Consider the following 13,245-nt stretch of genomic DNA (forward strand, 5'->3'; position numbering starts at 1 on the left):
TGTAAACGACTTGCATCCTTTTCCTACTAAAGTGATGAGCTTTCAAAGGAAGTTCAGTGGTACAAAATAGAAACGCTTCCCTCTCATCAGCCAGAAAGTTACAGAGGGTATCACCTAAATGTCAGCTAAACATTGTTAAAATATTTCAGTAGAACTTCCCGTCAATTACTAAGTGAATTCATGTGGCTTCATCTGTCTTGAATACAGAGACAGTTCAATAACAGTATAACTGGTTCTTAGTTTTTAAAGGAGTATTTCATTTAGGTGCGTATGTGTGGTATACGAAGCACATATAGGCTATATGATGAAGGACTCCAGTATTAATGCTAAGAGTCTTATCAAGATTTGCCAAATAGACTCTTCCACTCTCACTTCAAACAGGTAACATATTTAGGATTATTAATTTGCCAAATTTTAGCATGTATTTTCACTTTAAAAACACTGCCTTGAGGGCTTCCCTGGTGGCGCAGCGGTTGAGAGTCCGCCTGCCGATGCAGGGGACGCGAGGCCGCGGCGGGGGGAGGCCCACGTACCCAAAAAAAAAAAAAAAAAAAAAAAAAAAAACACAGCCTCATACTTCCTAATGGGACTCTACAAACAGAAGCTGGTTCAAAGAGGTGAAACGATATATCCATAACTCAGACTGCAAAAATAAATAAAACAATTCTTTAAAAAAAACATTGGAAGACAGGAATATGGTGTGATGGGAGGAATACAGGTGGTGGGAGGGAAAAAATAAGCCACTGGGCAGGACAGCCCGAGACCTGGGGATGCTGTTGCATTTGTGTTCGAGGGGGTCAGCACTGGCCAGACCCCTAATGACCTTTCCAGCTCTAAAAGCTTGCAATTAATCAAAAGGAAAGAAGCCATCCTCCAGACCACCTGAAAGCTAGGGGTTTGGTTTGGTTTGGTTTTTGTTTTTCCTTTGGCCACACCGCCGGACTTGCGGGATCTTAGTTCCCTGACCAGGGATTGAACCCGGGCCCCGGCAGTGAACGCGCTGAGTCCCCACCACTGGACCATAGGGAAGTTCCTGAGTGCTAGTTTTTAGGACAATTCAGCAAGAAGTCTTCAGGATCCGTTCCCAGCTTCATGTGGAACTTTGGTGCTGTCTGGGGTTGGCCAGAACGTTCAGCCCAGCCCATGGTCCATAAGAATATGAATTTGAGCTTAACTGGACAATGAAGCCAGCTGGCCCTCTGCAAAGGCACAGGGAACTCATGGATGGGCTGGGAGGCCGGGGGGAGGGGGGCCCTTGACCCCTCAGAATCCTCACCAGCCACCAGGCCAGTGTCTGACCCAACAAGTGTGTTTCCAGCTTCCTCTGAACTAAAACCTTTTTCTCCCTGGCTTCTGCTGGCTTCTGCAATTCCTAAAGCAGAATTTGGACCCAGCTGAAAAAGAAAGGGACATCTAGCTCTTGGTCACCCAGCAACAACTGTTCCCTCACATGTCTTCCCAGCAGGCACAGGCTTAAAAAGAAAGTTCTGAATGTACTCAAGGCAGAGCAAGCAGTTTGGGGTGGAGGCACATGTGGGCCAGGGGTCCCTGCCCCCGAGAATCTGACTTCATTGTTGGGGGGCCCAACACGTGGAGAACAACCAGAAAACGACCAAGTGCTGGCCAGGCCGCAAGAGCAAGAGAGCAGCATATGGGCCAGACAGAACTCACAGAGATCCTGGGGCTGGAATAAGCCTTGGGGGAGAGTGGAGAGTCGGTGCCGGAGGGTGGAGAGCGTATCGGTTAGCGGGCAGGGGGACTTCCCTGGCGGTCCAGTGGTTAGGGCTCTGTGCTTTCACTGCAGGGCCCAGGTTCAATCCCTGGCCAGGGAACTGAGATCCCACAAGCCGCATGGCGCGGCCAAAAAAAGGAAAGAAAAAGGGTGAGTGTTTTCTGGGACAGAAAGGGTGAGTGTTTTCTGGGACAGAAAGGGTGAGTGTTTTCTGGGACAGGGGGCAAATCCTGGTTCCTCATCGGCTTCCTATGGAGAAAGTAAGGACAGGGCCACAAGGTCGCCCGAGCTACAGACACCCCAGAAAGTCGTTCCTTCCTTCATCCTCCAGCTCTGCCTCTTCCTGACGGCATCTCTAAACTTCTGTTTCCTCATCTATGAAATGGAGCTGGTCACATCCTGGACGTACAGGGTTGCTGTCAGGATTGTAAACACATAAGGCACGTAAAGTTCTCCTACTGTGTTTGCTACCGAGTAAGCCAGCAGTAACTGGTAGCCGCTTTATCGTTCATTTAGAAACTGTGTCAGACGCCCTAGGGGATGTAGAGATGGACCAGATGTGGAGCCTTCCCTTAATTACAGTACATTTAGCACCGTAGTGAAGACGTGTGTAAATGGCTAAGGGGATAAGTTACCTGGGAGAGTCAGAGATCAGGTAGTGCTGGAAGCGGGGAGGGGGTGAGATACAAAAGGAGAAATTGCTTCCTTCTGAGCCACAGGTTCTGGGCTGAGCAGTCTGAGCCTTACTCAGTGGGAGAGGGAGCATTTAAGCAGGGAATGGCATCTGCAGCAGATTGACTGGACGGCAATGCAGAGAACGCCCGTGAGTGAAGAGCTGGCTGGGAAACTGATGCCATAACGTGGATCTGAGGGGCTGCAGCCTGGCTGAGGACAGTGGTGGAGTGGACGGGACACAGAGGAAAGAATGAATGCAAGTGACTGGAGACACAGAAGAAAGAAGGGAGTGAAGGAACTCAAGTGCTTCAATCCTGAGACGCTGGCAGGGTGGCTGCCCCTCGCTGAGATGCTGAGATTCAGGGCAGCGCTGCAGCCCCTTAAGGCAAACGCACGTCCACACGCACACACTGCACGGCTGTACGTCGACATTTCACATCATCGTGTGTGTTTTATTTGCGGTGGGGACACTGGGGTATCCGCTGTCTCACGAGAGCCCTGCCTGCCCCCTCACAGCAGGAATCGGGGGGCCCCCGGCAACCATTTTGCATCGTGATCCTTCCCCCACTTCCAGCCACAGCTCATGGAACAGGGATGGACCCCTGACCCACAGTGGACCAAATTTTTTCCCTTAGAAACTCAGCACTGGGAGTGAGAGTTCTGTTTCTACCTGAGCTGTGTGCTGGGACTCAAGTGACAGACTCGGGAGGGACAGAGTAGACTTCGATCGCTCCTGGAGACAGAGGCAAGGAGAAATCCAGTCTGCAGGGAGAGAAGACGGCAGCACACAGAGCAGAGACAGTGAGGCAGAGACCCTCCAGGTTCCAGGAGCGTCGCATGGGCCTCCAGGCCCGGAGAGGCCCAGCTGCCTTTTTTGTTTGTTTGTTTGTTTGTTTGTTTGTTTGTTTTTGGCTGCGTTAGGTCTTTGTTGCTGCGCGCGGGCTTTCTCTAGTTGCAGCGAGCGGGGGCTACTCTTCGTTGTGGTGCGCGGGCTTCTCATCGCGGTGGCTTCCCTTGTTGCGGACCGCAGGCTGTAGGCACGCGGGCTCAGTAGTCGTGGCTCGCAGGCTCAGTAGTTGTGGCGCCCGGGCCTAGTTGCTCGGCAGCATGTGGGATCTTCCCGGACCAGGGCTCGAACCTGTGTCCCCTGCATTAGCAGGTGGATTCTTAACCACTGCACCACCAGGGAAGCCCCCCAGCCGCCTTTAGATGCCACAGGAGAGCCCAGGATCCAGCACACCAACGCCCCACTTGCTCAAGCTGGCTTGAGTTCGTTTCTGTAACTTGCAGTTTGGAACACTGACTAATGCTATGTTTTATTGAAATATGGGGCCTGCAAGAAGTTAGTTCACATTTTTTAGTAGGTAATTTCCCCAGTAAAAAGGGAACTTGGTCCCAGTGTCAGTCCCCCAGAAGAAGCAGGGAACAGGAACTCTGATGACGGGACCGAGGTAGGAGGCAGAGGGAGGTTGCCCTCTTGTCCAGACATGAAGAGTCTAGCTGTGTAGGGCTGCACCCCTGAGAGGCCCAAGGAGGAAAGGAGGAGCAGGGGCACTCTCCTCCCTCTGCTGTGGCCGAGCTGCGGAGACGCAGTCTCTTCTGTGTCTGTGTCTGTTGCAGCAACAGCTGGTCTGGGTCAGACAGTCTCCTGGGTTCAAATCCAAGCTCAGCCTCTCTCTCTTTTTTCCTTTATTTAATTTTTGTTTTATATTGGAGTATAGTTAATGTAGAATGTTGTGTTAGCTTCAGGTGTGCAGCAAAGTGATTCAGTTATGCATATACATGTATCGATTCCTTTCCAGATTCTTTTCCCATGTAGGTTACTACAGAGTATTGAGTAGAGCTCCCTGTAGTACACAGTAGGTCCTTGTTGATTATCTATTTTATATATAGTAGTGAGTACATGTCAATCCCAAACTCCTAATTTATCCCTCCCCCCCGCCCCCGGCCTTTCCCCTTTGGTAACCTTTGGTTTGTTTTCTGTGAGTCTGTTTCTATTTTGTAAGTAAGTTCATTTGTGTCATTTTTTTTAGAGTCCACATGTAAGTGACGTCATACATTTGTCTTTCTCTGACTTAGGACGGTCATCTCTAGGTCCATCCATGTTGCTGCAAACGACACCATTTCATTCTTTTTTATGGCTGAGGAATAGTCCATCGTCTGGATGTAGAAGCCCAGCCTCTTACTCGCTGGGCACATTATCCAACCCCTCCCAGCTCAGCTTCTCCAGCTGTAAAGTAGGAGTAATGCCCATCTCCTAGAGTTGTGTTGGAGTCTCTGAGGTTCCCTGTAAATAGCACCCAGCCTCCCAACCCAAGTCTTGCACCGTCTAAGAAACAAGGAAATCCTGTGCCTTGTAGGGTGCTGGCAGCATCCCCAGCCTCTGCCCACTAGGTGCCGGTGGCCACCTCGACCCCCCGCCCCCGTCCCAGTTGTGACCACCAGACACGTCCGCAGACTCAGTGACAGCTTTCAGAGTCCCAAATTGCTTTCTTTACATTCTTTATTCAAATCAGGACTTTGGGTTCAGCATTTTTTTAGGTGCAACACAGACAGAAATATCACTATACAGCAGAGCAGCAAACAGAAAATTTCCCAAAAAATCCTTAGAATTGAAAAGACATTTTCAAACCACAAAAATATAATCAGCCTTTTAAAAACTGAGGAGAAACACAAGGGCTGTGTTTGGACCACAGTAGTTCTCAGTTTAAATAAACAGTATCAAAAATCACATTCACAGAAATCTGTTACTCACCCCAGACATTCCACGGGGCACCTTTCTCAGGCAGATCCCAAAAGGGAGGGTAATGAGGTTATTTTCTCTCACAGTGTTAGAAGGAACCGTACAAAATTCCACATAATTGACTTAAAATATCCTGTCTGGAAGAGTGCCCACTCTTGCCACTGCTGCATGGCTGATAAAGGACCACTCGGGCCCCCTGGTTCCAGCTCGCGAGGGCAGGCTCGGTGCCCCCAACAGCCATGGTCATCTTGGACCCTGAGATCCGCCCCTATCCCACACAGGGCTGGGAGCCTCCGTCGAATCAGAGCTGTCACAGGCAGTCCGCTGAGAGAGCGCGGGGATCCCAGACACACCTGGGTGAGCTACATTGCACTTTCAGACCCTGGAGGAGTGACCTGGGTGTTTGGTGATATTGCAATGGCCGTGGACCTCAACCACGCCGGGCTCTGGGCTCACCCACAGAAGTCAGACCATCGCTCACAAAGGGAGGGCCTTCACAGAAGCTGGAACTTGCTGCCAGACAATGCCCAGGCTCCGCTGTCACACACAGGTAACACGTCACAGGTGTCTGCCAGGGCCCCTCATGCCTGTACCCACAGAGGATGGTGCCGTGCCGATGGCTTCAGAAACCCTTGGCTCTAACAAATTCATCTGGTGAGGTCTCCTGAACCACCTGGATGTGGCAGAGTCGAAAGCAAAGGCCCAAGATGCTATGCCTTGGCCTTCACGGCAGCCCAGGTCAGGGCCTCGGGGCAGGGGAGGCTGCTGCAGGCAGGCCCGGGCCCAAAGCAGCGCTTCCTCCCCTGCACCTTCTCCTGGCTCCCTTCTGGTGGGCCGTGCAGGGCAGGGCCGCCCCCAGCTTCAGAACTCAACACCTTACAGCCGTTTTGAAGGTGTTTCCTTGGCCAGAAAATCTACTCTTTCAGGGCAGTCACACCAATAGAGAAATTCATTTTAATGACTATCTGGTCAACAGCAAAGTCCAAAATCACTCAGGATCTGGTAACAAAAGCAACCTCTAGTTCAGATTTGGGGGTCAGGGGGCGGGGAGGTTGGGAGCTAAGCAGGGGACTCGCAGATTTTTCTAAATGTGGACTATTTTTTTTTCCAAAAGAACATATTGTGTATTTCATTGTTAAGAACTTGCCTCTAATTTAGTATCCATTTATATCTGTACTTATCCACACTATCAATTTTTAGATATCCCAGGGACCTTCAAACTGAATTAGATTTATATTTACAATCCTAATACAACAAACAGACCTCACTAATTTCAGGGTCGGCACTTCACTGTGACATGGGCAACACACAGGCTTAGGGATTTTCTGGCCGAAAAATATAATTTTATAAACAACACGCCTTAAGTCTGTGCGTAAAAACACAACTACTTAACCAGACTGAGAGGGACATACAAATGGAATCCTCTAGGCCATTTAAAGTGGTTCTGAATATAAACACACATTTCCTCTTATATAATGTAAAAATGAGGCAAAGCCTAACTCCCTCCGAGAAAGTAACCTCTTCCGCCCACTTGGGGTATACAAGGTCGTGCTTCAGCTGCCCCAGAACAGCCTCCTGATAGGGGTCCTTCACCCAAAGCTGTCCAGAGAGGCGCTGGACCACAAACACTAGAGAGCCCTGCCAGGGGCCCCTATAAAGACCATGAGTTTCCCATAACCATAACCTCCTTGCCTTTTGGAGTGGATGCTTCCTCCACATAACACATGTAGCTATTTGTAGAAAGGCCTTCTGTGGGATGTGCTCATGAATTTTTCAACTTGGAGATTAAATGTTCCAAGCTTAGTTCACGAAACCCACCTGCTTTCAATCTTTATTCAGTTCAGATTTTCAGACCCAGTTTCCCGTTCTGGGATACTTTAGGGTGCTGTCGGTTCTCCTGGGGCAGTGACTTGAGCCAACAAGTTTCAGGGAACCTGAGCAGTGCCAACAATATGAACGGGATGAGTGGTTACACCGCTCTAATGTTTTTAAGTGTCTGTAAGTGTCTCTAAAATGCCTTTGCTTTACCAGAGGTGTTTGTGTATCTAAAGATTTTCCGGGTTGAACTGGCTCTGAACTCATGACCTAAATAGACTTCTGCACTCCTATTAGATTCACGAGTGTGTCTTAAAAGCAAGCCCTTGATCTTCTCCATCTCAAAAAATCTCCATTCAGCCCGAATGTCACTCACTTCTTTCCTTGCCAAAATGTGTCTCTGCTCACAGAGGGCGAAGCCAAAGGACTAAACTACAAGATGCAAATACAACGTCTCCCAAAAAGATTTAAAGGAGTTTAGGTCCTAATGAACCAAAAGTTACACTGTTAGCTCTCTAGCAACCAGCCCTTGGAGGGTTAATGGACCATTTAGGGCTGCGTCCTGACAGCCTCCTCGATCAGAGGAAGGGAGTCCAGAGGGGAACAAGGAAACACAGCAGGTCACCTAGCGGAAAGTGTCCATCACTAGTCCCGAGGAGAAGCCAGGGTCAGCCTCTTCCGGGGGTTTCCAGGCACCGGCCCGCTTATCGACAATAAGGCCAGGATGGCCCTGTAGGAGGACAGGTGGGGTCACGGGGCTGGGCCCAGGTTGTCAGTTTCTGCCCTGCTCCCAGTCCCTTGCCGCTGTGACTCTACAAAACACAACCGCCATCCTGAAGACCGTCCAGGCCTGGCATCACGGGGACTGACCGGGCAAAGCTGGACAGGAAACAGCTCACCGTTTGCCAGGGCTGCCTGTTAAGTTACCACATGCCACGGTGCCCTCTTTTAACCTATAAACCCGTGTCCACTGCATGAGCCAAAAAGGCACGTCTGTCAGTTCCATGATGTCACACGAAGGCAAAGCCTGCCATTTCCTCCTGAAGGCTGTTCCTTGCACTCCTGACACAGTACACATGACACAGACCACAATTCCCCAAGTGCTCCAGGCCACATGCTTCTAAGAAACAAGCAAATGAGTCGGGGAATGAGAAAACTTAGCATACTAAAATGTGCAAAAACCGTTGTACCAGAAAGCAGAAATATGGACAACTCGTAAAATGATATAGCAAGAGTTCAACACAAATCTCCAAAAATGAAATGAGCAGGTTCTGCGTGGCTCAAAACCCACAGCATCACCGGGGAAGCCCTCCCCGACTCAGGGCAGAAGGAGGGCCCGGGAGGTGAGGGCGTGGCCAGGTGGAAAATGCACTGCACACCTGTCAGAAGGTTCCTGTCCCTACAGCCCAGGCTCTGGATGACAAATGCCCACTCCCTGGTGCCTCAGGAGAGCTGCCTGAGCTGTGGCCCTGCTGCCTGGACAGACACTTGGTGGCCCCAGAGCTCGACCAGCTCCCAGGCTCCACTGCCCACACCCTGGAGTGGGGTCCCGTCCTCCCCAGTTAGGTCTTGGAAGCGACTGGTCACCTTGCTTCATAAACCTGGGGCTTATCAGGGGACATTTGTTCCGTAAAGAAGGCCACATTTCCAGCCACTGCTTCTGACACGTGTTTGGGGGTTTTTTTTGTTTTTTTCCACACCACGCAGCTTGCAGGATCTTAGTTCCCACACCAGGGATTGAACCCGCGCCCTCAGCAGTGAAAGCACAGAGTCCGAACCACTGGACCGCAGGGAATTCTCTTCTGACACTGTTTAGATTGGGACACATACTTCATTCAACATCCCCTGACCCAGTGATCCATGGACCCCCTTGCTTACAGAGAAGAAACTGGAGTGTCTGGTGGAGGTCAGGACCATTAGCTGAGCTAAGCAGAACTTAGTTTTTGATCACTAGAGCTGGGTGAGATGTTGAAGCTATTACATTTTCAAGTAGAATGACTCTCACTTATCAAGTTGTGATAAATATTACCACAAAAAAGCCAAGCTGCATTGTGGGAATTTTGCTTTGGAGATAAGTGTGTGTGTGTTCATTCCATTCAGAAAATACAGTCGTAAATACTTCCTCAGTACTGCCTCTTCCTTTGAAACTTTTAAAAACAAACGAAAAGACCTATTTTAACGTCCCTACATTTCTTCACAAAGTGAAGTCTACAATAAAAAGTTGGCACTTCATAAAATGAAACTGACATTTAGGAGACTGCCAATTCTAGGACTTTGAAAGGCTATAACCACATGCAGAAAGACTGGGCTGTTGAAAATATTTTACAAATTTCTGAACCTTAGAAGAGCTTTTCTCCAAGATTTATGGGAGAGCAAAACTAGATTTCCTTTCCTAACAGCCATGTTTGAAGTTCTTACATTATTAAATAAGTACTCTTAAAATTGTTTGAATTCCAAAATATACTTTTGAAAATAAGTAATGGTTTTTATAAGAATAAAATTTTTGCTGTAAATACCTCTTAAAAATCCATTTCTTATGTATTTTATTCTAGATTTAATGGGTTACCATTTTAAAAGATACCAGACAAGAGGCTCTCTATTTTGATCATTATACTGTGTTCCTAATTTAATTTTAAATAATCTAAAACAATTCAAAAGAGTGCATTACTACCATATAAACTAGCATTTCAAACTGTGTTATAGGCCATATACACTATCAATACTTTTCAACTAAAATGTATTCCTAAGTACATAAGAAAAATACAAAATGTATTTAGGTGTTGTTATGCAACAATGTGCTTTTGAAAAGGAAGTGATATACCAGACCCAATCCCAGACATAGAATGAAAAGGCTTGATTGCGTTTGTATTTCGTAGCAGAAAAATTATGTAACTCTAATAAATGCTTATTGATTTTTATAAGCACATGTGCATTAGGTTTCATCCACGTGACCATTTTTTAGTCTGCTTTACTCCAAGAGTAAATTGTAATTCATTAACCTGATGGCTTTCCACTAATAAATTAGTACTTGAATTTTTTTCCCATGATGAGTTACCCCTGGCAAACACTGCTATAGTCAAGAAGGATGTCTACAAACCGGAGTTCAATCTAAATATTCCTATAGCTTGAGACACATCCCATTTTGAAGCATCGACATACCTGGCAGTTTTCTGTAGCCTGATGTTAATTCAGATGGTGCTATATTTTAGCTACCTTGACTTTCTGTTATTTCTTAGAAGTAAGAAGCAGGTAGATTCCCCTCCCCAGTACAGTAATAACTATACATTTGGTGTCTTAGTGTTTACTGTAACCAACCAAGATTCCTGAGAGTAATGTGACCAGTTTTACCTTTACTCAAAGGAGGTTTACTTCAAGTGACAAATTTTACTGAAAGTTTAACTGATTTATTAAGTATGACTCTCAACATACAGTTAAAAAAATACTACTTCTCTAGAGCAGGGGTTGGCAGACTTTCTATAAGGAGCCAGGTAGTAGATATTTTAGACTTTGCCATATGGTCTCTGTTGCATCTGCTCACCTCTGCTCTTGTAGCAGGAAAGCAATCATGGACAGTGTGTGAATGAATGTGCATGGCTGTGTTCCTATAAAACTTTATTTATGGACACTGAAATTTGAATTTCATACAATTCTCATGTGTCACAAAAATAGTATTCTTTTGAGTTTTTCCAAATATTTAAAAACGTAAAAAACATTCTTAGCTCTCAGGCCCTACAAGAACAGGATTCTTTGGCCCATGGGCTGATTGTACGAGCCATGTGCTCGAACGTATGAAAACCAAAGACAGACAAGTTACCAAGGCAGGACGAAGGTATGAAGAAATCCAGTCCTCAGGGGGCTCGCCAGCCCTGATCTTGGCATCCACAGCCATCAGCAGTGAATGCAGAAGGCCAGCCAGGCTGGTGCCCACCGGGTTCGGAGCAGGATTTTCTTGCTCGGCATGCTTCATCATTCAAGCCACTGCTCCCTGCTGTGGCTCCAAGAGGGACAGAAAGCCACCTTTCCATCCCTCATCTCCCCGGCTTGGAGTCCCCCCACCGAGAGTCCGGCTTCTCTGACTGCTAATGGCCCAGGAGTCTAGCAGCTACGATGTGCTTTGCCTACACATCGCGGCTGGAGGCCAAAGACCGGCTCTGACGGCTCACCGCCAAGGCCTGCCGATTACGCCGGCATTTCAACTCACCAAGCATCTTATTTTGCCCGGGGAAAGAACGACTTCTACAAAACACTTTTAAGAACACTCTAGCCCATTATGGGAAATCTGGGCCTTTCCACATCAGACAGGAGGGATGAAAGAAGGGAGATTTGAAAATATTGCTGTTTGACCACTTTGAAGTGTAGCATCATCCGCAGAAGAAGACGGCCGACTGCCAAGGTCTCCCAAACTTCCGGGAGCTGAAATATCAAGTAACAGACGTGCACGTGACCTTTACTTTTCAAAAGGACATTTGTACGCAAGCGCGCGAGTCTCAGCAAACATTTCCCAGATCCCAGGTAAGAGAAAAGGACTGCCCGGCCAAGGCCCCACCTGGTTTTCTCGAGAAACAGGCCGCGGGCTCCCGTGGGCCCGCAGTTCACGCCGTCCCTCGGCGCCAGGCGGCGGGATGCTTCGACCGCTCCCTGAGACCCGAGGGGACGTCCACAGTTAAAGACAAATCCCAAGGGTTTGCAGCCTCGCTCAGGAGTCAGGAATCTTTTTCGTGGAGAAAGCCACTGCTCGGAATCTTGAGGATTTCTTCCCATGCCACGCGGCGAGAACTCCAGAGGCCAACGCGACGGGAAAGAGGCCGGGAAGGTAGGGCGCTTCGCCGGGTAGGGCTCCGTGCTTGCTGGCGGGTTCTGTCTGGGGCGCGAGCTTGCGGGGAGCGGCTTCTTCTCTCCAGGAGGATGATGCTCCGCAAAGCGTCGCGGCTGCCTGGGCTCCGCGCGCCGTCGGCCCCTTCCCGCGTCCCTGCGAGCGCTGCGGTGCCGAGGACTGCGGGCTCAGCGCGCGTCGGCAGGGCGCACGTAGCGCAGCGTGTAGTTGGCCCCCGAGTTGTTGTCCCAGTACTCGCCCTGGGCGCAGCGGTAGCAGACGGCGAAGTGGACCGCGACGTCCGGAGCGTCCGCGTCCTCCCCCTCCTTGGGCTGCAGGCCCGGGGGCAGGCACAGCGCGAAGTGGAAGCGCTCGGCGCTCGGCTCCTCCTCGGCCTCCCCCGGCCCCCACGACGGCGCCTCTGGCGGCGGAGGCTTCCCTGGCTCGGGCCGCAGCTCAGCCGGCACGTCCAGGAAGGAGCGCCACTCGGTGAAGGTGTAGCGCACGGCCACGACGCGCGGCCCCGGGCAGCCCAGCACCCGGCCGGAGCCGGTCACCTCCGCGCCCCAGGGTGCCGAGCACTGCACGCGCTCCAGGCACACGCGCTGTCGCCGCAGGCGCTCGTCTGCGGCGCTCGGCCCGGGGAGCTCGAAGAGAGGCTGCAGCCGGGGAGGCGGTTCGCGGAGGGGCGCGGCCGCCGCCGCGGCCAGCAGGCCCGGGAGCTGCTCCAGGTTCTCGGCGCGCGCCGGTAGGCTGCGCAGGCGGGAGAGCACGGCGGGCGGCACCTGCGGCTCCTCGGCCACGCTGAAGTGCTTCACGCTGGCCAGGCTCAGCCCCAGCGCGTCCGCGAACTGCACCCGCTTCTGGCACTTGGCGCAGCAGCCCGGACTGTGCGGCGCGTCCTCGGCCCTCTCGCCGCCCTCCGCGCCCGGCCCCGGGGCAGGCGGCCGCCGCCGCTGCAGGAACGTGGCCGCCTGCAGGATCGGGTCGGTGGGCAGAGAGAAGGAGCGCGCGCCGCAGCGGCGGCGGCGGCGGCTTTCCAGCAGCTCCTCCTGCTCCCAGGGGGCAGCCTCTTCCTGCGGGGACGGGCCCTCGGCGTCGGAGCTCGGGGCCGCCGACGTGTCGCCGCCGTCCCCGCCACCCTCGGTGCAGAGGACTCCCGGGGCGGGCGGCTCCTCGGCAGGCGGGGGGTCTTCAAAAGGCGCAGGTCCCGGCGCCTCCAAACTTAGCAGCTGCGGCCCCGGGGGTTCCATGACGCCGTCTGACCCCGAGACTTGATGCCTGGGGTGGTGGAAAGAGCGCGCAGCGCCCGCCCCAGCCCGAGCGGAGAAGTCGGCAGGCTCCGGGTTTCAGACGGGGTGCTCAGGCCGGAGCGGGAGGAGGATGCGGGCCGGGCCGAGGCCGGACGCGGCCGCTCGGTGATGCGCCTGCCCGCGGCGCGGGAGGGCCCGGCGCCCGGAGGCGCGG

General features: G+C 51.2%; 1 protein-coding gene across 1 annotated transcript; it reads right to left on the bottom strand.

Annotated features, from left to right (window-relative positions):
- Positions 1 to 11,966: 11,966 nt before the first annotated feature.
- Positions 11,967 to 13,117, bottom strand: PPP1R3G (protein phosphatase 1 regulatory subunit 3G). The gene has a single exon (XM_024738654.1). The coding sequence runs from the start codon at positions 13,029 to 13,031 to the stop codon at positions 11,967 to 11,969; it is 1,065 nt and encodes a 354-aa protein (XP_024594422.1). The 5' UTR covers positions 13,032 to 13,117.
- Positions 13,118 to 13,245: the final 128 nt, after the last annotated feature.

The sequence above is a fragment of the Neophocaena asiaeorientalis genome, unplaced genomic scaffold (genome assembly GCF_003031525.2).
Source record: "Neophocaena asiaeorientalis asiaeorientalis breed wild unplaced genomic scaffold, Neophocaena_asiaeorientalis_V1.1 scaffold307, whole genome shotgun sequence".
Lineage (NCBI taxonomy): Eukaryota > Metazoa > Chordata > Mammalia > Artiodactyla > Phocoenidae > Neophocaena > Neophocaena asiaeorientalis.